Below are 27586 nucleotides of genomic sequence, written 5' to 3'. Positions count from 1 at the left end.
GTATCTGGAAGCACGTGCCTTTTGTTAGCATTTCTTTTCATTTATTTCGAGTTCGTGGAAGGTGCGGGCAGTGCGTCCGCCCGGGTCAGTGCAGCAACCGTGAATCTGGTGAGTGAGCGGGGCATGTTCATTCCATCAACGTTTTTATGGCGAGCCAGTTTTGCTTATCTTTCCCGGTGCTCCACCAACAAGAAAATGCTAACACCATAAGGTGTTATACTAAGTCTTGTTAGTATTTCTGAAATAACTTCTTTTGTGCATAATTTGTTGAGACTGTAACTTCGTACTCGGGGCGTGTGAACAGGTCGTTGCTTCGCTTTTTTCTCTCTCGAAAGAGAGAGAGAGGCAGAGAGAGGTTTAAAGAGTGAGATAGAGTTTACTACAACTCAAAGCGCAGTATATGATGTTGGATGAACGAATAACAGCGAGAGAAAAAAAGATAAAGTGCACATAATGCAAATGCACGCACGAAATGCACTAGAAGAGGAACACGAGGTAACTTGCGCTCTCATTGAGGCCTGTACCACGCCGGAATAAAATTGCTTTTGTAGCGCGCAGTGTAGAGGCAGGAAATCGTCGAGTTCCTAGAACGACCGCGTCATTGTCGATCCCTAGATATTCACCTAAAGCTCTGCTTTCCTCCTCGCTTACCACGACGTGGGATACCACTCATATGTCTTTTATGGCTTGGAGTATCCTTCCCAAATGCCTACTCCTTCCTCGTCGGAGTGAACGGAAGTCCTGAATGTGAAGTTTGTGGGTGTAGAGAGCCGATTGCACGCTTTCTGTGTGACTGTTCTGGTTTCAGTGCACCAAGAAAAGCGCTGTGCACTACGCTCAACATGGTTGACCACTGTCCCCTTGCGGAAAACACAATTCTTGTACCGGGCGCAGGGAAGTGTCTTCTTGACAGAACGCTTGTTTCTGTGCTCTCTGCATTTTTGGTGAACTCTTTGCCTTTCGGGGTGCCTTACCTCCCCGTCTTGCGACCATGGACGCGGAGCATGCCACAGGCCCTCCTGGCCAGAAGTCATCACGGCTGTCCACCGCAAGGAAGCGAGTTGGCTCCCCCAGCGACACCGAGGACACCGAGCTGTACTCTATGTCGGAAGATGACTCATCCGACGACGGCTTCATACCCGTCCGGAGTAAGAGGGCGAAGAGAAAGATCGCCAACACAGCGCCGTCACCTCCTGCGAGCACTACGACTATGAAGTCAAGGCCTGCGCGCTGGCCACACGTCATCATCTTTATGCCGGAAGAACCGTCAAGCAACCTACGGTTGCTGAACAGGCAAGCCCTATCCATTTTTCTGGAACGTGCGGTGCCGGATCAAATTAAAGACATCAGAATAAACCCACGCAAGAATATACTCGCCATAGACGTGTACAACACGAGTGCGCTTGGAACACTTCAAGAAATCAAGGAACTTGGCGGAATCAAAATGCGCCCCTTCATCCCGATCGACGACACATCGATAGCCGGTGTAATTTACGACATTGACATTGCCATTCCCAATGAAGATTTACCTAGCCTCATCAAGCCGGCAAACGAGGGCACGATCATTACGCAAGTGCGCCGTCTTGGGAATACGCGCTGCGTAAAAGTAATCTTCAAGGGGGATTGCATACCCTCCCACGTTAAAGTCGGACATTTTCGACATCCAGTTCGACCATTCATCCAGAAGCCGCTTCAATGCCATCAGTGCTTCAGGCTAGGACACGTAAAGGGCGTGTGTCCGAACTCGCTTCTGTGTCCCCGTTGCGCTGAACCTCATGCAGAAGTGACCTGCGGTGCCACAGTTCTGAAGTGCGCCAACTGTAGCGGCCCTCACGCAGCCTCGTCGAAAGACTGCCCCCGCATCAAGAGGGAGCGCGCGGTTCTGAAGCAAATGGCCAGAGACAATTCGGCCCACAGGGAGGCAGCCGAAGTAGTCCGGCGTCGGCGTCAACGTCGGCACCGTCGTAAGTCTTCAAAGAAGGCGCATGAGCGAAGCGATAGTACCCGCTCCACTACGGTACCACTTAGTCGCGACGCGATAGGGCCCACCACTTCCACGAGGGCATCAGATAAGACTCTTTCTTTAGAGGAATGGCCTACGCTACCGAGCCGCTCCCTTGCTAAGGAACCTCAGAAGGTCACGGCGCCACCGGAGCCTTCTCCGGCCATTGATGATTCACCTAAAACAGATCAAGTCATCTCGGTGCTACGTTCCCTCATGGAGGCCATCCGAACGATTTTAGTTGAGATGGGGACACCGTCTGCTCGAAGCGCACTTAAAGTGCTGGACGCCTTAAGCCCAGTGCTTGAATCCCTCAACTAGAAAGATGGCTACCCATACCCCATCCTTCCGAAAAGAAGTCAAGGCAGCGTCCGTCATGCAGTGGAACGCCAGAGGGCTAAAATCACGCATTTCAGATTTCCGTCAGTATGTGTACACCAATGTGTTTCCACTCATCGTCATTTGTGAGCCCAACTTGTCGAAACCAATCAGACTGTCAGGGTACGAATGTTTCATGTCATCAACAAATAGTGCATGCAGCAAAATCATCATTTTTGTTCGTCGGGAACTCACCTATGTTTTGCAACCGATTGTGCCCCACGACGACAATCAGTATATATGCGTCACAGTTAAAAAGAACAAACTCTTGTTTACTCTCATAGGCGTGTATATATCGCCTTCCAACAATTTCGACACTAAAAGATTAGCGGATATCTTGAGTGTTTGCCCCGCTCCATGGGTCATCATAGGAGATTTCAATGCACACCATCCAGCATGGGGAAGTACAAAGACAAATGCAAGAGGACGAAGATTATCAAGCATCGCCTACAACTATGGCCTTACTCTCTTGAACGATGGTAGCCCCACCTTTCTTCGAGGCGTGACATACGGCAGCTGCCTCGACCTTGCTTTTGTCTCCAACTCTCTCGCCAGATATGTGAAGTGGTTTCCAGATATTGAGACCCATGGGAGTGATCACATTCCCACCTATCTGAACATCAAAGGCTTGATGTCTGGATCTGGCCCACGGAATACCATTCGGACGATTCAATGGGCCAACTTCAAATCTGATATGGAAGATGCCTGCAGCGAGGGCCTGCCCTCTGGGTTAGAACAAACAATTAAAAATACGATGCGGAACGCCACTCGCATACTGACGATCTCTCACACGCGAAACGACTTCGACATAGAATTAGAGCGACTTCGCGCACTTCGTCGCCGGGCGGAACGTCGATATCGGCGTACAAGATCAATCCATGACCTTAGGGCAGCCAGGAGGATACAAAAGAAGATTCAGCGTCGAATGAATAGATTAGCGTCGGAACGTTGGGCAACGTTTTGCCAAACACTCGACCCCCGCAAGCCGCTGTCTCACATTTGGAAAACGGTGCAAGGTCTGCGTTGCCTTCCGGAACAGCGTTTTCCATTCAAGGCACTCGCGCTTTTCCAAGGGCGGCAAGACATCGATGTCGCAGAAGACTTTTGTGTGCGAATGGCAGACCAAGCGACACGCCCAGATCCTCCAGCCCGAGATGATGTCCCCCATTCCCGAGATTGCCGCATGGACCTTCCTTTTACAATGGAGGAGCTCGAGGCGGCACTAGCTCTCTGCAGGCGCTCATCATCTCCGGGTCCAGATGGTATATCATACCGAGCCTTGTGCTATCTCGGAGAATCCGCACGGACAGCACTATTGAGTCTCTACAACACCTCATGGCAGGAGGGAAATGTTCCTGACGAATGGAAAGTGAGCCGCCTGGTGCCAATATTGAAGCAGGGCAAATCCCCACTAGAGCTCAGCTCTTACCGCCCGATAGCGTTGGCCAGCTGTGTAGGAAAGATAATGGAACGGATGATCCTTGGCCGCCTGGAATGGTACCTTGAACACTACAAGATTTATCCGAGTTCCATGGCTGGTTTCCGACGTGACCGCTCTTCCATCGACAATGTAGTTGATCTCGTTTCATATGTCCAGCACGAAAGGTCCCGTAAACGTTTATCTGCAGCTTTATTCTTAGATGTGAAAGGGGCATACGATAACGTATTGCATGAGGCTATTCTCGACGCTCTTGTGACGGTTGGCCTAGGTGGCCGAGTATTTTTATGGATTGCAAGTTACCTATCTGCAAGATCATTCTATGTATTAACTGACGATGGCCCAACTACGCGACGCTATACCAGCAAGGGCGTTCCTCAAGGCGGTGCTCTCAGCCCGACGCTATTCAACCTCGCTCTTATTGGGCTTGCTGAACACTTGCCAACTACCACCAAAATTTCAGTATACGCAGACGACATCTGTCTCTGGACTTCGGCAGTCACACGTCCTCAGATACGTGCACGGCTTCAGAGAGCGGCTACTTTGACAGCGAGCTACTTGTGTGAACAAGGTCTCAGCATATCGCCAGAAAAATGCGCCCTAGTGGCGTTTACTCGCAAACCAATGACGCCTTATGTCATCTCAATCAACGGGCGGACCATTTCCTATGTCAGAACCTACAGATTTCTAGGCGTAATTATCGACCGAGACCTCTGTTGGAGCCCGCACGTGGCTTACATGAAACGACGCCTAACAGCAACCTCCCAGTTGTTTAAATACCTGACAGGAAAGACGTGGGGGATGTCAGTAGACGCAATGCTGAGACTCTACAGAGCTCTCTTTCTCGGTTTTTTAAGATACAGTCTACCTGTACTGAACAACACCTGCAAGACAAATATTCGTGTTCTGCAAGCAGCGCAAGCTCAAGCACTCAGAGTTTGTCTTGGTTTGCCGAGATGCACGTCAACTGAGGCAACTATTGCGATTGCTCGGGACCATCCAATGCAGACTCACATCACGGTGGAAACCCTGAGAACGCATATCAGACATTTGGCACGGGCCCCCTATCACCACCTTGCAACACTACCTTCAGACAGGCACCAAGCATCATTCTCAAAAACTATTGTCAAGTACAACGACAAACTTCCCTCGGGCTTCACCGCTGCATCTAAACCGTCGATGCCCCCTTGGTGCCTTGTCAGCCCCACAGTCCATCTCAACGTGCCAGGAATCGGGAAAAAGTCTGAGCTGTCGTCGCCTGTGCTGAAACAACTGTCTCTGCTTCTTCTGCACGAGAGGTACGCAGACAGTGCACATATTTATACTGACGGTTCCACAAACATCCAGTGTTCGTCCGGTGCTGCAGTCGTCCCAGAAAGAGGTATTACCATCAGCTTTAGGACTGACCACCCAACGACATCTACATCTGCGGAACTAGCTGCTCTTCGAGCTGCACTTTGTTTTGTCAATCGGGAACCACCTCGACAATGGTCAATTTTCAGCGACTCAAAGGCAGCCCTACAATCTGTACTATCAGCTCTGCGTCGCGGGCCATCTGAACAGCTCGTATTCGATATTAGATGCCTACTTCATACATCACATGAGAAAGGACATCACGTGACGTTTCAGTGGCTGCCAAGTCACTGCGGCGTCATCGGAAATGAAGACGCCGATAAAGCCGCTCGGACAGCTCTTGAAGACACACAGGAAGAGGCCATACCACTTTCACGTTCCGACGCAGCCAGCAGACTTCAAGTGCTTGCACAGGAGATCACGCTCTCTCTATGGTGCACACCAAGCAGCCAGACCAACCGCAGCGATCATCAACACGACCTGCCCTCCTTGATGCATCTCTGTATGCCAACCGGACTCCGCCGAAGTGAGGCCACCCTGCTTTATCGCTTATGGCTAGGGGTGGCCTTCACGAAATCTTACTCGTTTCGCATTGGAATGGCCGACAACGCTCTCTGCAATGCCTGTCTTTGCGAGGAGACGCTGGAACAGATTCTGTGCGACTGTCCTGAATATAATGTTCAGAGACAGTCCATGGCGTCCGTTCTAGCGCACCTTGACAGTAGACCATTGTCAGTTGCAACCATTTTCACATATCGCCGACTGAAGACATCGCAGCTGAAGGCGACGAAGGGACTACTTCGGTTTATGAAGGATACGGGCTTGGACAAGCGACTGTGACAGTGATGTCACGTACCACACAAGAGTGACAGACTGTAACCAACGATGTGTGTGCCGTGTTATGTGCCCTTTATCTCTTCTCCCCATCTTTCATCCCCCCCATCCCCCTCCCATGTGTAGGGTAGCAAACCGGTTAGGCAAAACTGGTTAACCTCCCTGCCTTCCTTCTCCACTTTTTCCTTCCTTCCTTCCTTCCTTGTACCGGGCACGGTCCTGTGGAGCCGACGTTTAACCGAGTTGCTCTAAAACCAGTAATGTGTGTTAACCTTATTGTCTCTCTCGTTCTTTCTTTCTTTTTAAACATCGATATTGTATGAAAGGGCGAAGCACTGACTGCGATATGGCAAGGCTTAGCGTTGCGCTTGAACATCTCGGTTGGTGTTCCTACTATATGCGCGAGTCCGACAGACGCGGATGTGAAATACGCGCGGGTGCGCCATAATTTCTGGCTCCCTTGAAAGCTTTAAGACGGCGTGCAGAGCCTGTAATGACATCGCACAGACCCCACTGTACGCTGCCCTTAAAAAGCCGCGCCAGTAAAATTATGCCACTTTCAGCTTTGAGTATTGACATTGCCTTGCACTTCTGATATTTAATAGTCTGGGAAGATTTAAGATAAAAGGCATGCGCTGTGAATGTTATGGTTCATGACATTTGTTCCGGACAGACTTTAAGCAGTGCCGTATACTCTCCTTTCCTTCCCTTGCCCCCAACCCCGTTAGTTTTTGTTCTTCTTTTCTTTTTCTTTTTTTTTCTAACGTCCCTTCACTGTTATCTTTTATTCCCCTTACCCCCTTTCCTCAGGACGGGGTAGCCAGCCGGTACAGTGCACTGGCTAACCTCCCTGCCTTTCCGTCTATTCCTGCTTCTTTCCTTCCTTTGCGGGTTGCCATTCTCAAAATTCTGAGAAATAATTTAGTGGAGAACGTAAGACCTGGCATGACAAACTTTATTGAGTGACTAGTGCGGCAATATAAACCGCCTGTACGGCATGGATAAGCATATAGCATACAAATACCTAGATGTATGCAGAGCCCGAAGACGGCGACACAAATTCCCTTAGAGTGTCCTTATAATTGCTATCTCAATAAAGAAAGACTGCTATCGTTGTCAGGCGCCTTGCACGTGTTTGTACGGACAGAATCGTCTCATATTCTCTTTTCTTCATTTCTTCTACGCTTTCCTCTTCCCCTAGTACAGGGTAGCCAACTGTACGGTTATTCCCCCTAAAATTCGTCTTTCACATCTTATTCTTCTCTCTCTCTGTGTCTCTTATTAATTGCCACAAAAAGACAAAGACGACAGCACATTTGTGCAAGGCTCACGAGGATTTATTATTATTATTATTATTATTATTATTATTATTATTATTATTATTATTATTATTATTATTATTATTATTATTATTATTATTATTATTATTATTATTATTATTATTATTATTATTATTATCTTGGTGGGCATGTGCGTGCCATTGGGGCCACTTATTCGACGACTCTAAGCATTGCTCGATAGGTCTTTCCGGTACTAGATGCGCTTGGCTGATCGTGAAGGCTGGAAGGGTGCTTTGTTGAGACGCACGTCAACACTACGACGCGGCCGAGTGACCTCACTGTCTTGCTATAACGCCAGTAAAACCGAGCTAGAGAAGCTCCCAGAGGAACACTTAAGCTGACCGACGCGTCTGTATGCAGTCAACGGGTCTGTGCGTTATATTTTGATTAGACCATGACCACACCAACCTTGCGCTAGTTATTCGAGACATTTGCGTCTGCCATCTGTAGGGACGGATTTACGTTGCCGACCACGGCCACTCAGCATACCATGGATATATGAGAGTGCAAATGCGACTGTTTTATAAATGAACGTAGACGAGAAAAAAAATTTACTTGTCGCATGTGGGAACAAAACCGTCATCGCTCGCGTGATGCGAAAGATGTGGGCTTGGTTCGCGCCTGCGGCAAGTTGTTTTTTCGTTTACGTCCCTTTCCCTTTGCTCTATCGTTTCTGTATTGTAGTTAAATGAGCGGTTCATTTCCCCTCTGCTTTCCTTGGTTTCATTGTCTGTTCGGGGTGCCATGTTCATACCGACAAGAGGAGTAACACTGCGATTCAAGACTTCACGTGTCACGACGTCCACGGCTGCAGAACTCACGGCTCTGCGCAGTGCGCTTCAATTCATTGACACAGAGAGTCCCGGTACATGGGCCGTGTTTTCTGACTCGAGACCGGCTTTACACAGCATGCAGTCAATTCTCAGACGTGGAGCTCACGAACAGCTAACATACGAAATCATCAAACTTCATCACAACGTCAAGCAGAAAGGCCACGAAATTATTTTCCATTGCGCGATCAGTGGAAATAATCAAGCAGACAAAGCTGCTCGATAGTCACCTCTTTCCAGGACAGACGCTGCAAGGCAGCTTCGTCACCTGGCACGTAAGCTCTCTTTAGCAGAGTGGAACACACCATATATAAGGCGCTACAGGTTGTACGAACTCAACCCTTCGCTAAAACTCTGACCTCCACCCGGGCTTCACAGACGTGGGGCATCGCTTCTATGCCGGCTGTGGTTGGGAGTGGCTTTCACGTAGGCGTACACTATTTTGATTGGAATGACCGACAGTGCTGCATGCGACGCCTGCGGCGTGGGAGAGAACATCGAACATTTATTGTGCCATTGTCATTGATTTCAGTCGGAAAGACAAACATTATCTATCGTATTGCGACGACTGGACGATCGGCCGTTGTTTGTGCAGGTGCTGCTTGAAGACCGACCCCATCGCTCGTCGGCCCACAAAGCTATGAAGGCACTTTTGTCTTTTTTGAGGGCGACTTGCCTACGTGAATATCCTTGACTCGCTCAGGCCCTCCACGAGCATGCGCTAGCTCACCGCGGCTTTCCTCCCCCTTTCATCCCTCTCTCTCTCTATCTTATCATTCCGTTCCCTCTTTCCCGTCCCCCAGAGTAGGGTAGCCAACCAGACGCATTTCTGGTTAACATCCCTGCCTTCTACACTACACAGCGACTACACGCGTCGTATAGACCGTTTTTTTGTAGGCGCCGCCATATTGTGAACGCAGTGGCGCCGCCTATGAGCAGCGCCATACTGGCTTGGGTGAAAGCGGTCTTTTGCATGGCAGGTATACGCTCGGCGGCAGGTTCTGGCGTTTGTTTTCGCGGTCGTGCGGTCTGTTTAGTATGACGCGCGTCTTCTACACGGTAAACGATTCTGTGAGACTTGCTGTAGTGGTTTAAGGCGTCATGGCCGGAATTTCTGCTGGCGTTGAGGTGGACGGAACACGCAGCGCGATGTGTGCGCGCATACTTGAGCCTACAATCAGCCTCGGAGATCAATTGTGTATTTCCGAATGTTCCAATCAGTAATGTGACCTTATTACAGTATTATCCTCTATTTCTAAGCTGCGGTTTAGGAGCCATGAAACATACGCGACGATCGTAACAGCGTGGGTACCGTTCTGCTACGATAGGAGCTGTGCTATTATACTTTGACAGCATTCAAACTATTCGCTGCAGGTTACATTGCGTGACTACTTGGTTGGATGGATGAGGTTTCCACCCATGAATAAAATAATTTTGGCTAGTAATAGCAGCATACCTTATACAGTCTGAATTTAGCTTGTCCAGCAAAGCGACCGTTTACGAACTGCGCGAGCGTCCCAAGCAGTAGTAGGCGCTGGATTACAGATATCTTTGTTCTATATAGCGCATGGTCCAAGCATACAGCATCAGCGGTTATATATTTATATACGTTGCGCGGCGTTAGCCCGTTTTCTCTTGCTTCTTAGAGAAAGAAAATTGAATTATGGGGTTTTACGTGCCAAAACCACTTTCTGATTATGAGGCACGCCGTAGTGGAGGACTCCGGAAATTTAGACCACCTGGGGTTCTTTAACGTGCACCTAAATCTAAGTACACGGGTGTTTTCGCATTTCGCCCCCATCGAAATGCGGCCGCCGTGGCCGGGATTCGATCCCGCGACCTCGTGCTCAGCAGCCTAACACCATAGCCACTGAGCAACCGCGGCGGGTTTCTTAGAGAAAGAGGATGATAACCGAATTTTTTTTTCGGTTGTGTTCGTTCAGTTCTCTACGACGCACTCACACGTATTACGGAAATTTTGCGCTCAAAAATAGCCATCGCATTCTTTTTAAGCGAACCCTCTCATATATTATGGCTGTATACCGGCCAAAAAGGCAATGCCGAAGTACACAGCTTACATATGTATCGTGCTGGCTCACCAACCGCAAGGATCGCTGTGTTGAGCAGCGCCATGGGCCTCATGCAGCAAGGCTAGCGTAGACATATGGTAATTTCAGGCATACTAGACTTGAAATGCGTGAGAACGATGCCAGTGTATCACAAATATTTGATAGCGCCTGCCGCTCAGATGTTTAGTGGTTGCCTTAGGTTGGCCGTGCACGAGCATGCGCTCTTATGTTTTGTTTTACTCCCTACGCCAATCGATCAGGCAGTGAGCTGATTGACCATTTAATGCTGGTAATACAGAGACGCTGGTTTTCTTTGTTGAATTAAAATTGATATAAGCAATATAGTAAACAACACATACACGCACCGCGACTGATAATGCGCGTACACCGCGGCTGATTATGCGCGTCACATTTTTGCGCCCCCAAGACATATTTCTGCCTACAGTAGCTACCGATGCACCGAAATGCTTCCCTGACAACCTTATATGAACGAACATGGCGTAAATTTCACAAAGTAAGATCTAGAACATCTCGAAATCGTTCCGCAGCACGCGACAGCAATACTTTCAAGCAGCGCCGCGCCGGATCGCCCAAGTCAGAGAGGAGGAAAGGCTCTCCGCGCGCCCTATCCTCCTCGCCCGATGAAACGGTCTATATCTGGCCAGTAGCTCAGCGAATGTAGACAGGAGCGCGAAGGGAACACGATAGATGCACATTGGGGATGGAATCATAGGAAGACGGGTTAGTGCAGTAGAAACCACATGGTCGGTAACACTAGCGCATCGTCCTGGAGTATTCGCTGGTAGCTGTCAGCTAGGGAGTCGGACGCCGGTTTTGACTGTGAATACGATCAAGAGGCTTGTAGTCGGTAATCTTCCTGCGTGACAATCGTGGTAGGCCCCTGTGGCCGTCTACGGAGGCCTATGTATGCATAGTTAGTGCTCACCTGATCACGAACGAAATGTCACACGCACCCGCACAGGAAGCACGAATGTGCCACCAATCTTTTTTCATACTTTCCTTTGGCTTATGTGTTTCTTTGTTCGCTCCGAATGCCCATGTAATTACGATTCCCCAACTAGCCCAGCATGAAGCCCTTCCAAGATTCACTGGACTTCCGCTCCTCCGCTTCCTGATAACACTGTATACCCCCCCCCATCCGCCCCCAAGCCCTTCCCATGTTCCTTTTTATTTATTTTTTTCCTCCAGCACCTAAAGCACAACCATGAGTGTTCTCCTGGAGAAACTCGTCTCCAACGCGTGCGACTGGCGATGGATCACCACGGTGCTGGTCTTTGCGCTGTCCTACCTACTGGGCCGCTTCTACCACCGAGTGTCCAAATACCCGAGAGGACCCTTTCCGCTGCCACTTGTCGGAAATCTCTTGGGTAAGTCTACCCCAATCGCTCAAAGTGACGCATTCTCTTAGTTTATCCGAGCTGTGGCATCAGTCTGCGACCGCAGAACACTTCAGTGCGCACCAAATTTGCCGAGAAAGAAAAGTATTTTGCCCCTTAGTCAACTAAATAAGCACGTGCTCTAGGCATTGCTACGGAACAGTATTTGTGATGACAAAGAGGCGAGCGGGGTGAAGACGACCACGACGATTAGAGGCTAGCGCGGGCTGTTGCCTCTTGGCCAAGTGCGGCGTCATCATCATCATCATCAGCCTAGTTACGCCCACTGCAGGGCAAAGGCCTCTCCCATACTTCTCCAACTACCCCGGTCATGTACTAATTGTGGCCATGTTGTCCCTGCAAACGTCTTAATGTCATCCGCCCACCTAACTTTCTGCCGCCCCCTGCTACGCTTCCCTACCCTTGGAATCCAGTCCGTAACTCTTAGTGACCATCGGTTATCTTCCCTCCTCATTACATGTCCGGCCCATGCCCATTTCTTTTTCTTGATTTCAACTAAGATGTCGTTTACCCGCGTTTGTTGCCTCACCCAATCTGCTCTTTTCTTATCCCTTAACGTTACACCCATCATTCTTCTTTCCATAGCTCGTTGCGTCGTCCTCAATTTCAGCAGAACCCTTTTCGTAAGCCTCCAGGTTTCTGCCCCATATGTGAGTACTGGTAACACACAGCTGTTGTACACTTTCCTTTTGAGGGATAGTGGCAACCTGCTGTTCATGATTTGAGAATGCCTGCCAAACGCACCCCAACCCATTCTTATTCTTCTGGTTATTTCAGTCTCATGATCCGGATCCGTGGTCACTACCTGCCCTAAGTAGATGTATTCCCTTACCACTTCCAGTGCTTCGCTACCTATCGTAAACTGCTGTTCTCTTGCGAGACTGTTAAACAATACTTTAGTTTTCTGCAGATTAATTTTCAGACCCACCCTTCTGCTTTGCCTCTCCAGGTCAGTGAGCATGCATTGCAATTGGTCTCCTGAGTTACTAAGCAAGGCAATATCATCAGCGAATCGCAAGTTGCTAAGGTATTCTCCATCAACTTTTATCCCCAATTCTTCCCACTCCAGGCCTCTGAATACCTCCTGTAAACATGCTGTGAATAGCATTGGAGATATCGTATCTCCCTGTCTGACGCCTTTCTTTATAGGGATTTTGTTGCTTTCTTTGTGGAGGACTACGGTGGCTGTGGAGCCGCTATAGATATCTTCCAGTATATTTACATATGGCTCATCTACACCCTGATTCCGTAATGCCTCCATGACTGCTGAGGTTTCGACTGAATCAAACGCTTTCTCGTAATCAATGAAAGCTATATATAAGGGTTGGTTATATTCTGCACATTTCTCTATCACTTGATTGATAGTGTGAATATGGTCTATTGTTGAGTAGCCTTTACGGAATCCTGCCTGGTCCTTTGGTTGACAGAAGTCTAAGGTGTTCCTGATTCTATTTGCGATTACCTTAGTAAATACTTTGTAGGCAACGGACAGTAAGCTGATCGGTCTATAATTTTTCAAGTCTTTGGCGTCCCCTTTCTTATGGATTAGGATTATGTTAGCGTTCTTCCAAGCTTCCGGTACGCTCGAGGTTATGAGTGCGGCGTATTTCCTTGTAAATATACTTGTATATAGCTTTTCCTCTGCGTCTTCCTTCGTAACAATATGCTCAAATATGATCAACATGCCAGATTTGTTAAATCTTAAAAACTTCACAACGTAGCTGAAATACGGGGGCACCGCTTAAAGTTACACGATCGCATACAGGACGCCATTCAGTCATGATTATTAAGGCGCGATATTAGGCCTTGATATTAGGAGACAACGCGTCGGAAATGTAGTTAGCGCACGCTTGGCGCCCGTAAAACGCCGTCTCTGCGTCCCGCAGCGCTTCGCAACGTTAAGGACCTGCACTTCAAGGCGACCGAACTGACCAAAACATACGGCGACGTGTTCACGCTGTGGATGGCCCACAAGCCCATGGTGATCCTGAACGGCCAAGCCGCCATTCGGGAAGCGTTCCTCGAGCGCAGACACGAGTTCGCCGGACGCCTCGAGACCAAAATGGGTGAGCACGTGTTTTTGCCAAGAGACATTTTTGTGCATGGACACGCGCAACAGCGCTTGCGGCCATTTATGTGCCGCGGCATGCTGACCACATTGGCATGTTGAGCTCGAGATGATATCCCTAATACGACTTGTGTGCTTTCAACGTATAGTGACATCTTTTTCCACAGTTCACCCTACGTGATTCGCCCTAAACACGCCCAAAGGGGTTCTGAACCACGCCTCAGGCTTGGTGGAAAGACATATAGTCCGCGGATGGCACATGCGCATGCTGTGATGAACATTATCTCATCCTAGTTTTGCACTCGTGCGCGGCGAGTGGAGCTCGCAAGCGGAGCGCGAAGTCACCTTTCTCTCAGACGCTCTCTTTTCAACAGAGGCTTTCTCCTCGCTCTCTTCTGGGCGCTTTATTTCGTAATATAGCAATTTTCCAAACGCGGCTGCTATTGGTCAATAGCTGACATCAATCAAGAAGGGTGTTTGGATCGGTGCGCTTCTTCCTACCGTTACTGTGCATATTTATTGACACAGCTTAATAAAAAGGCTAAAGTAAGCGAAAATCTGCTTTAGAATTTCAATCATGATTACTTACTTCCGGAAGAAGCCGAATATCTTCTGCTCCCGCTCGGCCACGGGAGCAGAAGCGCGCGTAGGAGTTAAACTTGGGCCACCCTGCTTATCGCGGTGTCGTGGCCGCCTGGTCTCGTTAATTTCATCTAATTTTTGAACACTCCACCAGCCTAGAACCACGCGAAACTTAAGGTCAGACAACACGCACGCTTGCCAGCGTGCGCTCGCACTTTCCTGGCCGCTCCTGGTTAGACGACTTGGCAAACTTCGTTTCGTGCTGAACCATTGATAGCGCTTCAAAATGCGCAAGTTGGATGTGGCTACTATCCGTCCGTCAAGCCGGTGCAGGACAGAGCCGGTCCGCACCACGTAGAACGGTCAGACTGGAGCATATGAGCGCGAGTACGCGCTCGAGCCCCGTCGTGCAAAAAGCAAAGGTGAATAACGCGGCCGCCGCGGAGTGCCGCGACGAGTCCGCTGGCTGAGCGCACTGCAGCTCGCTGAGGACACGCGCGTCTGGCTTACGTTTGGCTAACGTTTGGTTTACGTTTGGTTTACGTTTGGCTTACGTTTGGCTAACGTTTGGCTTACGTTTGGCTAACGTTTGGTTTACGTTTGGCTTACGTTTGGCTTACGTTTGGCTAACGTTTGGTTTACGTTTGGCTTACGGTTTGCTAACGTTTGGTTTACGTTTAGCTTACGTTTGGCTAACGTTTGGTTTACGTTTGGCTTACGTTTGGCTAACGTTTGGTTTACGTTTGGCTTACGGTTTGCTAACGTTTGGTTTACGTTTGGCTTACGTTTGGCTAACGTTTGGCTTACGTTTGGCTTACGTTTGACTAACGTTTGGCTAAAGTTTGGCGCGTCGTAGGCGCCACAATCGGAAATAGTGGTGTCTTCCGGGACATCAAAAAACAATTTGAATTTTGCGCAACGGTGACGCTCAGTATGCGGAGCGTTGGGGGCACGTCCCACTCTGCCTTCGCAGTGCAAGGCTTTGAAGAAAGGGCCGAAAGCAGCGCAAAGGGGGCGTTTGATTACCGATAACGCCGCTTCTTCTGAGCGCATTGAAGCGCTTTTTTGCGGCAAAGTATCTGTAAAATAGCCTATTTGTACTTCAAATGCATTTCTCCACTGGATAAAAAAAGTGGTGCAGAGCCCCTTTATTGCATGCATGGGCACACGTTTGTACACAAGAGGTTCATAGCTCGATTCTTTAATGCGTAGCTTCTCCTTTTTTTTCGTTATTCACATGAGTGTAACAATTAAATTCTGGGGTTGAACGTCCCGAAACGTACTAGACAGCGGGTTATGAGGGAGGCCGTATTTGCAGGCTCCGAATTAATTGTAACCACTTGGGGTTCTATAGCATGCACCTAAATATAAGTACGTCAACAATAGTGTTTCTTTTTAACGTTTGTTCCCTATTGAAACGTGGTCGCCGCGGCATGCTGGAATCACTACTGCCACCTCGTGTTTATCCAGAGAACGCCATGGCGCTTCAAGATAATGCTGTGTAGCGGGAATAAAACACAATTAAGATAGTCGCATGAAACTGCGTGTTCAATACATCCGAATTCAAATAACCTCCACACATTTTTTTTAATTGTATACACGCCTGCTTTCTTACGAGGACATTTTCGCATTGGTGCGCAACAGGCGAATTGCAAACTCAGGGAAACCACGACATCCTGTTCGAAGACTACAACCCACGATGGAAGGCCCTCCGAAAGGTCGCTCTGCTGGCTGTGAGGTGAGAGTACCCTGAGCAGACGGGCAATGTTCTTTATTTCGATGAGCCCGGAAAAAGGCAGCTGAGAAATGCATACGACGTCTACATAGGCTGTCATTGCTTGACAAATAGCGGCAATTTTCTGCCCAGTAAACGCTTAGTTCTACTGTCCTATATACTTAGTATAAGGCACGCAAATTTAGTCCTTCTAGCGAAGAACAGCTGTTCCTTACATTTTTCTTTTCTTTTGCGATGAGAGGATTTTTGATTGAACTGGATTGTACGGCGTATATGTTACTAGGTAAAACGCGATTACCCCCACATGTGGTTCATAAGATAACTAGTTATTCACCATTCGTTTTGATAGTCAGGCCAGACCTTACTGACACAAGAGCAAATAAACGTCTGTGTGAGCGTGTCCTTACCGCCTTATCGTTCTTGAATATTTGTCCCAATTGTACACCGACCCAAAACTTATGCCATGTTTACTCTTCTGTTTCTTTAATACAAGTTGACTCACTTCATTTACGGCGGAAATGTATATGTACACAATAAATAGTTACTGACATGATATTTTAGCTCGATAAATTGAATACGCGCGAAGCGTGCCCAGCACAGCTTCTGCAGTCACAAGATTTCGCTGTCATGAATGAGCGAACGCGTTCGCTCGTAACCTGCCTTTCCGACTGTCGCAGGAAATACGCGGTGAGCGACTCCCTGGAGAAACTGTGCGCGGATGTAGTTGACGCCTACGTGGATTCCTTGCCAGACGGACCTCAGATCATCGACTCAAGAGAGCCATTTTTCTACCTGCTCTACAACGTGATTGGAGTATCCGTCTACGGCACAAAGTGAGCGACAGCCTGAGAGTATATGTATTAGTATAGTGCGTCCCACGTAACTTGAGCCAAACTTTAAAAAGTATGCAAATGCCACGTAGCTGGACAGAACCAAGGTAATGTAGTTTGCCGTCGCTTGGAGATACTTAGATTTTTTTTTTGCATTTCGACTGATTACATAATTAGGCTTAATTAATTACTCAATTTCTCAAATATTATATTTGGATGAAAAGTGTCAATGAGAAAACTCTAGAGCAACATGAAAAACTTCCTATACTGTTTTTTTTTTCTCTTGCTCAATACGGGCTACATAAATGTGTTTTTCCAAGCATAAAAGAAGTCAGCGAATGCACGAATAATTGCCGCGCGGCTGGCCGCTCGAGGCACTTTGCGTGTATTCGCGGGATGTGGGAGTGAAAGAGAGAGAGAGAGAGAGAAAAGACACGAGCCTTTATTACACTTTCACGTGCAGTAAGCCATGTGCAGCGTATCTTAAGTCGCGCACTCAATTCTGTCGCCTTTAAGTACGGTAGAACAGCTCGATTGGCTGTCTGGGCTGATGAGCTGTGAGGCCAGGCTCCAAAGATCATAACAGTAATGGTAACGGTAGGATGGTAACGCCTATATGCTAAGACACTCTAACGTGATGACTTTACCATCAGTGCATTAATTGATACAGGTGCTTAAATGCTTTTCCTAAGAATCATCTATACTCTTCTTGGGACTACTTAGCCGCTGAACAGCGTGGGGCTATACAAAAAGCACGGAACAGCCCGCAGACTTCTTGCTAGCCGCAAGGGGTTCACAGACAGCTCATGCACGATTCCTGCTCCGCCATTTTCTTCAAATATCTCGGTGTGAACACACTGTCTCTAGCAAATTCACGCTACGGACGAACCTTTGACCAACAATTTTTTTACCCTAAAGCTGTCGAAGCTTCGATAAATGAGGTGCTTCGAAGCAACTCACGACGCCCTATTGACAGCTGGACGCACATTGCTCGACTAATTATTGTAACCATGTCATGCAAGTCATCTGTCTTCCCCATCCTTGCATGTTTCATCTTGTTCGGTATGTACAAAGACTGATTGTGTATTCTTACTTGAACGAACTAAAATGAAGGATAGCTATAGTTTACGGTTTAATCACTGAGTCACGCTTAAGTTTGGGGTTGCATACAACTATCATCCAGAGTCAGCGCATTTTGTAAGACTTTTTCTAGTCAGACTTTTGCGTGACGAGATTCGACTGTTAAAATTTTTATATAGACTTTATTTGCCACGAATCCTGAAATAACAAAGCCTGCACGATCCCCTTCCTCGATTGAATCAACGCGATGGTTACACCATGTTCGTTTAGCCTGCCAACTAAAAGACTTTTCTTATCTATTACGCGCTGGAACACTGTTCGGCACGCCGAGATTAGTGCATTACCCGCTTACGTCAAGCATATGCCATGGCACGTATCACATGCATTTTGTTAAAATAAAAACAGACGGAGTACCTATTTCATATGTATAATTTAAACGTGTGTCCTAAACTAAGTAGACAAGTTAATCCTCTAAATCTCAGCAACAAGCGAACTTGTTCCAATATACCAGCCCAAGTCGCGCCCGCCAGTTAAAATCCCACATGCGCCCCCCCCCCCCCCCCCCCCCCCCGCCCAACCCTTTCGAAGAGCAGCACCATTTTCCAATGCTTCTTTCTTTTCTGCGAGCGTCCTAATTCACAGAAAAGATAGGAAGCACATAAGTACAAACTTATAGTGAAATCAGCACAGATACCAAAATGTTTTCAAACGATGATTTGATAGCAATACCGTTACGATGCATATTGCATATGACGGGCGCCTGGCACCGTATGACAGGCCGCACAGTCATCATAGACGAGCTTTTTGTTCAGGCTGGACGAAGAGGACAAGGAGATCCGGCGTCTGGAAGCTATCGATTCCCAGTTCGTCGATGTCGCGCCTAACGGGCTGCCGAGCGACATCGCGCCCTGGCTGGCATTCCTTTACCGTGGACGGGAGAAGAAGATTGAGGACCTCTTCCGCGAGTTCAGGGAGATCGTCTGCAGGCTTTTCACCAAGGCTGAAGCCAGCTACGTCCCAGGTGCATATACTTGCTCACCTCTTGACAACAGTTGTTAGGCCTCGGTACAACCGTGAGGCTATGGTTCGGCTTAACAATCTATGTCGTTCACACTTGCTCAAGTATATACATTCTTACGGTGGAATACAGAGTACGGTGGGAATTTGAGGGCACAGAGTCGTCAGTTGCCGATCAAGAAAGGGATCAGGCAAGGAGACACAATCTCTTCAGTGCTATTCACTGCATGCTCAATTGGAAGAAGTATTCAAGCTATTAAATTGGGAAGGCTTAGGAGTGAGGATCAATGGCAAATGTCTCAGCAACCTTCGGTTTTCAGATGACATTGTCCTGTTTAGCTACACTGGGGACGAATTACAACAAATGATTGAGCTCCTTAACAGAGAAACTGTAAAAGCGGAGTTAAATATTAATATGCAGAAGACAACGATTATGTTCAATAGCCTGGCAAGGGAACAAGAGTTCAGGATCGCCAATCAGCCTCTAGAGTCTGTGAAGCAGTACGTTTATCTACGTCAATTACTCACAGGGTATCCTGAGCACGAGAAGGAAACTTACAGAAGAATAAAAATGAGTTAGAGTGCATACAGCAGACACTGCCAGATCCTGACTGGGAGCCTACCACTATAATTGAAATGAAAGATGCACAACCACTGCATTCTACCGTTGCTAATGCATGGGGCAGAAACTTGGAGGATGACAAAGAAGCACGAGAACAAATTGGCTGCAGCACAGCCAAGGTGGCTGAGGAATCGGCCATTGTTCTCGCTATGGCTTCCACACTGGCCACGATAATAGTCAGCGATTCTAAAACCACAATTCTGAATTACGCAAAGGGGCGCATTTCGCTGGACTCACAACGAATCCTGGCAAACTTCCATGGCTTTAATAGATCCGCTGACCTTAAGATCACCCTCCGAGTTCACTGAAACTATAGTCATATTCTGATTAGTCGTGTACTCTGCCGCGTCGACGTACACCGCGTCCTGAGAGCGTTGGAATCTCCTCTGTATAGCTCTTCCCTTCAGAAGAATGAATTTGGGCTCAAGCTTCTTAGGCAGCACGAGACCTCTCGCAGACGGAGTTAAATATGGAACAAGCCGTTACTCGTGCACAAGATGCTGCCAGTACTATATCCCCATCCCTATACATAGCGTTAAACGCATACAGTAGAGTGTGAAGAAGCGCTATACATGCAACTCCTTCGGAAAGTCGTGAAAGAGACCGACATCTATCTATCTAATATGCGGTGCTCGGTCGTCAGAGGTCTGACGACCGAACACCATATGTCTTGTTATCGTATCTGACGCCGTCTTTCATATGTTTTTCTTTTGTCAGCCTTGCTAATAACGTTAGCATAGGAAACGCTATATACAGTAAACTCTCACTTGTACGAACGTCGGTTTCGGCTTAACGAATATTTCAGAATAACGAACTTTTAGAAAGTCCGCGGCAGCTTTTCTATGCATTCAATGCAAAAATCTCTCAGTTAAACGAATTTCTGATTATCAGATATTTCAGTTCAACGAAGTATTGCGCTCTGCAACGCTGGCGTAGCCGATGCCCGTCGCCCCCAGATCGCACCTCCCGCGGCGGCTATGTGTAGTGCGACAGTGAGTGAGCTGGTTACCTGTGCTGAACTATCAGATCTGGAAATTCTTTCCAGCGTTCGTCCCTAAGAAGAAGAGTGCGACGAGGAAGATGCAATGGCAGAGGCAGATTCAAACCCTGCAATTCCAGCCGAGACTGTAGGATGCCTTGGAAAGTTGCGAGGCTTCGTGTCTCAGCAACAAGCTGCGCCAGAGGAAGTGAACAAAACAGACTTTCTGGACAGCTCTGTTACTTTTTGCGCTTTGAGAGCACCAGCGCAAATGAAAATTACAGATAAATAAGATTTTTTTTTTTTTTCAAAATGAGATAGACAGCAACGTAAATGTTATGCACTTCGCATATATTTATGTGCATACCTCCATAAACTGCTTTTCTCACTTTTGACTTGATGTTTGCTGTGTCCTATGCCGTTCCATATTCTAGTGAATATTCAGTTTACTGAACTTTCAGTTAAATGAATTTTTTCTTGGGTCCCTTGAAGTTCACTAAAGTGAGAGTTCACTGTATATATATATACATATATATATATATATATATATATACAAAAGTTTTAAATGCATAATCGACCAATTCAGTAATTAAGTTTCTAACTAATTACTATATTCCCTACATTGCGTTTACAAATCCTAGCCGTGGAGTTCGCAAGGCGGATCCACTTGGAACGAATCCTCAGGATGACACCAGTTTCGAGATATTAATTCCCGAACTTTGCGGAGAAACGCATTGGCTTTTCAGTTACTTTTGTGCTTCAATGCATAAAACGACGTTTTGTTTAAAGAATACAAGTAATGTCCCCCTATGTTGTTCTTGCTGTCTTTGTTTGTTGGCTGTGTGTCCATCTTTCTTTCTTAGGAGTGACGGGTCGGGCCGAGGTAACTTACGAATCTGCCACTTCCAAACGCGGAGTTGCTGACGCTGCGTTCTACCGCGATGGTCACCGCCATCAGCAACGTCGACATTAGTGTTTTCGTCTGCAATGCAGGCAAGACTGAAAACTTCACGCACGCCATGCTCGCGGCTCGGGAGGAAGCCATCCGGGAGGAGAAGGGAGACGCCGAATACCTGACCAAAGGAAACATGGTGCAGGTTGTTCTGAACATCTTCGGTGGTACGTATGCTCCAGCTCTTCAAAGTGTCCTCATTTTTATTCCTTGTCAGGTCAACGGCAGCGGTGTGCCGAGCAATCGCGCATATTTGTCTCAATTACGTCGAAATGAAGGGTGTGCGTTCTCTCGTTAGTGTGCAAAGTAGGTCGACCAAAAAAAAAAAGCGATTACTAATAAGCGTTTGCGAGTATAATCCGGTCGAGCATGGCCACGGCTTAGGAGACTGATGCTCGTTTTGGTCGTCTTGAGCGTATCAGATTGGATGTGGCGGGGGTGGGGGGGGGGGGGGGGGGGCGGGATCGGTAGCGAAGTTATAACTCACAGATAAAAGTTTTCAACTATACAGAATAAGAAACTCTTGCTAATAACACGCAATGAAAGAAAACATCTTATTTCATTCTTCACCTTATGATTTCGTCTGTACGTGGCATTATGTCGACTTCCGATTGCGGTTTTAAAAGAAACAATGACACCATAGCGCTCTTTAGATCAGCTTGTGAACAAGAAATTTTGTGGAATCAGCCCTGTAGCTTTTCTTTTTTTCTTTGCAGTTTACTGCTGGCTTGTTCGTATCGAATGTCAAACGCTTTCGCTTAATGCCCACGACAGCATGCAGCCTGGCGCGTATGCTACCGCGATGTGCAATAAAAAAAAAACACGCTAGGTATCATAGCTACCCAGGGTGCACTACACGCCGATAGCAAGTTAATCTTTGCACTGGTTCAGGAACTTTTTGTATGAAGTCTCCTGTGCGTCAAGTACGCTTTCGAAACGTCTAATCATGCAAAATTTTACTTGCGATACTCAGTGTATTCACACGTTCGTGTCGTCTTGTCCGAGACCCCTTATGTGGCATACGTCTAATAATGCAACAAATATGAAAAAAAGACGCGAAAGTGCGCACCTGAATCTCGGAGGCAACAGTCGTCATTCGCGAAGTTCGTACTAAACAGGGTCACAATACCGCGTCGCATTTTAGCGCTGCAGCAAACAAAGGCTTCACCAAAGAGCATGGCGTCTTCTCGTTGCTGGCGCGAATTCGTGCAAGTGCACATCAAGCGGCGATGATGAACAAAACATCTACGTCAGCAGCAGTGCTAAAGGGAGAACTCAACTTGCTAACGCAAGCATTTCCAGTCGCCGTCTTGCGCTCTAGGTTTTCAAGTTTTCCTTCGTTCATCCTTTTTCAAAGTGTATCTCTTCGTTTCGCAGCAGCGACTGACACTTCGGCAGGAGAACTACAATGGCTGTTTCTGATGCTGGCCAAGGAACCGAGAATACAAGAGAAAATTCAAAAAGAAATCGAGGACACGATCGGTAAGTAGTGTTTTTCTTTTTTGTCAGACTTCTAAAAAACACTCAGCTTAAGAATGCTTCGGTCAGGACGTTACATGCAGTAACATTGTTGCAACGACGTGGACAAGCACAGCGATAGCATACGTCACGGTACAGCTATGTCATTAAGACATGATATTCTCAATAGCACCAGGTCTGGCATTTCATGTCCAAATTCTGTATCAAATTAAAATGAGTGCCTTACGGCCTTCACAGTTGTTCAGTGTGCCGCTTTTACGTGCTATAGAAGCGTACGCTAGAGTTTCTAAAACTTCGAAAACTGGTGTCCGCACCCGATCCCTCACTGCTTTTTAAGGCGTTCTTGCCATTGTCAGACCAGTTTTCTTTCCGGCTATCTTGCTATCCCGGCAATATCGTGGGCCGATTCCGAAAACAGTGCAGCCTAAAAAAAATGTGTCGATTCCGGGCGCAGTCTTCAGTGTGTGCCGTTCACGTGGGTTCACGTGCCACTGGGTATGTGCCCCTCTTCAATGAAAGTCTTTGACGCCAGCTTGGGTGTGCGGTCCTGGGGTCGGCATGTGCAGCTGGGCACGTGCACGCATAACCATCTCTGACACCAACTTGGGTGCACCACTGTGCGTGTACCACTCGATATGCGTGGACTTCACGGTGGCGCCGTCAGAAGGCGTAGCGTGTCCAGAGAGGAACTCGGCTGCAGCACACGCCCCGTACATGACGCGCTCCGGCCGTTCGCATACTTGGATAGCCACCGCAACTGAGTTCTGCCCGAATTTCTTTTTTTTTCAGGGAGCACGCCACCCGTGTACAAGGATAGAGCGAGGCTTCCCTATACCGTGGCCTGCCTGCTAGAGGTGCTTCGCTTCCGACCCATAGCTCCGCTTGGTCTACCCCACAAGTCGTCCACGGAGACCAAAGTTGGTGAGCACTTGCTGAGTAATATGTCAAGCATTAAAGATAGGAGGCATTATGGCCGCAATAAGGTTACGGTATGTACACGTTTCAGAATTGTTTTCTTTTTCTCTTACAATTATTGTTTGATGCTTGTCGTGTAAAGGGCGTCTTTGAAGGTTAAACAACGCTAAATTTAAAAATGGTATTTTGCTTATGAATGAAAAGAAAATAGCAAATGCATGCCTGTCACCCCAACCTCGTTGAAGAATGGACACAGTGGGAGAAAAGGATTCAAAGCCCATTGTTTCAGGACCAACTAAGGGCAGTCCAGAGGGCCCATGATGTCGCTGAAAGGCTTGGCCTGACAGTGCCAACGTGGGAGCGGCCCGCCTTGGCTTGAGAAGTCGAGCCTCCGGACCTCATCACAATAAAAGTTTTCACACACACACACGCACACAGCGATAACTCGAAACTGCACGAAAATGTAATACGATTAGGCACTGATGTACTGTTCGACTAATGCAGGCAAACTAAGCTGTGCAACGAACTAAGATGTTTCGATAAGATTAGGGCAAAGCTCGTTATAGGTAAACATTCTTTTTCTTCTTTTTTTCGTAAATCTGCCATTTGAGACAAAATGAAGCATCGTAACACTAAAAGTTTTGAGTGATCTTAGTTTATGGAACAGCCTAACTAATGTAAAGCACGAAGCATGCGAATATTCATTCCATAGCGTTTGCTCATATCTAAGTTATCAATGTTCGCCTAACAAGAAATTGCAAAATTGGCCCGGATTTCGGTACATGTACACGTCGCGCCATCTTCCGGCGGCGGCCGTGCGCCCCGCCGTAACTGAATAGGATAAAGACGAAAAAAAAATCATATCTCACGAATAAGATACGTTATCGAAAATGACGCGCTGTTATTCGTACCAAAGGCCCACTGGGACATTGTTGTGAAATTCCAGTAATGTGCCGCATTTTTTCACAATGGTTGTGAAAAAAGCCGGGTAAAAGTTTTTGTGAGTTACAGAAATTATCTGCAGTTCCAAAATTGCCTATTATCTTTTAACGAATCAATATTAGAACTTAATTCCTCCTGCATCACATTTTTGACAGTCTGAAGGTGCTTAATTAACGTGTCAAAATACGAAACCAATTTATTTTAACGCGAAAGCGTTAAGGGCCCTGTGTCGCAGAAAAACCGGCGTCGGCGTCCAGCATGGACGTCGTCTCGGTAGAAGGATTTTCGAACCACCCATACCCCGGCCCTCCATGTGGCGCAAGGAAGTTGCTGAACTAACTGAATTTATCAAGCTAAAATACGTAGAAAAATTGTAAAGTACGACTTACACACAACCTACAGACATGATAGCGTCGAATTGTAATTTGAATATACGAGAAAACACAATTCTGTTACGCGAAAACTCAAACAAACCCCTTTTCCAACGTTTCTGCAATCATAGACCGGCCACGCCGTGCGCCATTTGCACGCACCGTCGTGTGAATATCTCGAAGGCCACGGAGCGGCACGCTCGTTTCCTTGAAAGTAAAGCCCCTTTAAGGGGCTTTACTTGAAAGACTTCCAAATGGCGCTCGCCTCCGCCGCATCGCGATCCACGTAACAGGCCGCTTTTCTACCAGAAAGCCCGCCTTAGTGCATATAGAATTCGCCGCGAGCGTTTCCCGGTAAACATTACGGTTACATACGCTACAGTTGCCGGGAAGCGTTAGAAGCAGTCAAGAATCTTTCAATGCTATCGCACTTCACTCTTAAAGGCGAAGCTTAAGCCTCCATTTTTTTTTTATTTAATATTCGAAATAAATGCAATCCTAAACGTACTCAGTTATATTGAATGTGGCCGGCGTAAGTGAGAAAGAAACAGTGTTCAACAGCCCGGCAAGGAATCAATGTCTTCCATAAAAGCGCACTACGCCTGCTATCTGTGCTTCCGTGCTAAAAACGTAGTTCCCGAGGTACGTCGATATTAGAGAGTTTTATTTAGTCCGGTAAACGCAGGCAGACTGAGAGTTTTACCGGATGGGCGGAGGCGTAAACGTTAGCGGCTGGAGCGGTGCAGACACCTGGTGGCGCAGAACTTAGCCAGACAAGCAAAGGGTTAATATTGCAAAAACCAAGCGTATTCTTCTTTTCTGCTAGTCTCAGTTTTCGCAGAAGCGTAATTGTGTCACAATTCGCATCTGCTGAAAATTTACACCGGCAGCGAAATATAATACACTAGGTTGATGCAATATTAGGTCTGTGTTTGTCTGGTTCGGTTCTGCGCCACGAGGTGACGCCACCTGACACCACTCGCCCGAATGTCATGCGCAAACAGTCACGTCACTTGTTAGCGTCTGCTAAGGGCGTGACAGTTGCGTCCTTCGGCAGTTCCAACAACTCGGTAAGTACAACACTTTATGTTGGGACCAATTCAAAAAGCACGCCAAAATGCACGGGTTCGTCGGTCGATGCAGTGGTCGAAGCCACATTGGGAGCTATCTGATAAAGGAAGAAAAGCGGGATACAAAATTTCTGTCCGTACCTCTTTAGAGTACTTCAATTGAGGCTTCTAAAGAGAAACAAGCGACCTGCTCTGTTTTCGCGTAACCCGCGATTCGCAACATTTTTGTCCACAATGAGCTTACGCCAGTGTCTGCTAGTATGTGTGTCTCCCCTAAAATTAAAAGATCATGAAGTGTATTTCAAATATCGCTATTGAAGACACGATAAGCGAGCAAAATGTCAGTAGCATGTCGACAGCGACGCTTGAAGATTTGGCGTGAGAACACGTATACGTACGATGCGACGCATTTCTACGAAAGGCCTTTTGCTGACGCTATCCAACGCGGTAGAGAGTATAAAACGGGCTTGTAGGGTATTTTAAAGCTGTAAAATATCCGCATCGAGGGCGTGCTCGAGCCAAATTTTAATCAGGACGTCCGCCCATGTTCCGCAGGAGAGCTCGTCATACCCAAGGGTACCGGGATCTTGTACAACGTCTACAGCGTAAACCACGACCCCAGGATGTGGGAAAAGCCGGAAGAATTCAGGCCCGAACGCTTCTTGGACTCGGCTACGGGAAAACTGCGCCAGGACGCTGGCCCGCTGATAACCTTCGGCATGGGTCCCCGCACATGTCCAGGAGAGAAGCTGGCACACATGGACATGTTCTACATCCTCGTGCGACTCATGCAGAAACTCAGCTGCAGCGCCCCAGGAAGGCCTTCGGATGTGAACCTCGACGGCAATGGCTCCAGCATCTTCCTGCTGCCCGAAAAGCAGAACATCGTGCTGACCAAGAGAAACTAGACTGTTGCTCGGTCCGCGCTCTCGGAAAACAGTAATACACCACTGCGATTTCATGTTTCTGGAAGTTGACGACGCTGTGTGAGCAGCACCTGCAAAGCTGTGGTCTCTCGCTTTCCGTATTACTGCGCTATGCTTCTCACGAACACCTTATTGTGCCTCAAAAGAAAATTAAACGAGTCCTCAAATACAATACGAAACTTGTATTTAGACTATGCGATTCACCACGCAATCGCGCGACTTTTTATATTATTACTGAGCAGCTGCGGGAACAGGCTACCGCCATGGACAGACGTGCCGTCATATGCCGGATATTAAGGGTTTGCATAACGGTCCGACATTGGCTGGTTCCAATAAAAGCCCACTTTTCTTGCGTA

General features: G+C 47.5%; 1 protein-coding gene across 1 annotated transcript; it reads left to right on the top strand.

Annotated features, from left to right (window-relative positions):
• LOC126542070 (steroid 17-alpha-hydroxylase/17,20 lyase-like) lies at positions 1 to 27586 on the top strand. Its single transcript, XM_050189066.3, has 10 exons — positions 1 to 108; positions 11454 to 11632; positions 13549 to 13728; positions 15957 to 16050; positions 16725 to 16880; positions 18770 to 18978; positions 21569 to 21694; positions 22905 to 23009; positions 23796 to 23927; positions 26860 to 27586. Exons 2-10 carry the CDS (start codon positions 11470 to 11472, stop codon positions 27210 to 27212), a joined length of 1518 nt encoding a protein of 505 aa, XP_050045023.1. The 5' UTR covers positions 1 to 108; positions 11454 to 11469; the 3' UTR covers positions 27213 to 27586.

Source organism: Dermacentor andersoni, chromosome 2 (genome assembly GCF_023375885.2).
Source record: "Dermacentor andersoni chromosome 2, qqDerAnde1_hic_scaffold, whole genome shotgun sequence".
In the NCBI taxonomy this organism is placed as follows: domain Eukaryota; kingdom Metazoa; phylum Arthropoda; class Arachnida; order Ixodida; family Ixodidae; genus Dermacentor; species Dermacentor andersoni.
Note: the sequence above shows the minus strand (reverse complement) of the source record. Positions and strands in the feature narration are given on the sequence as shown.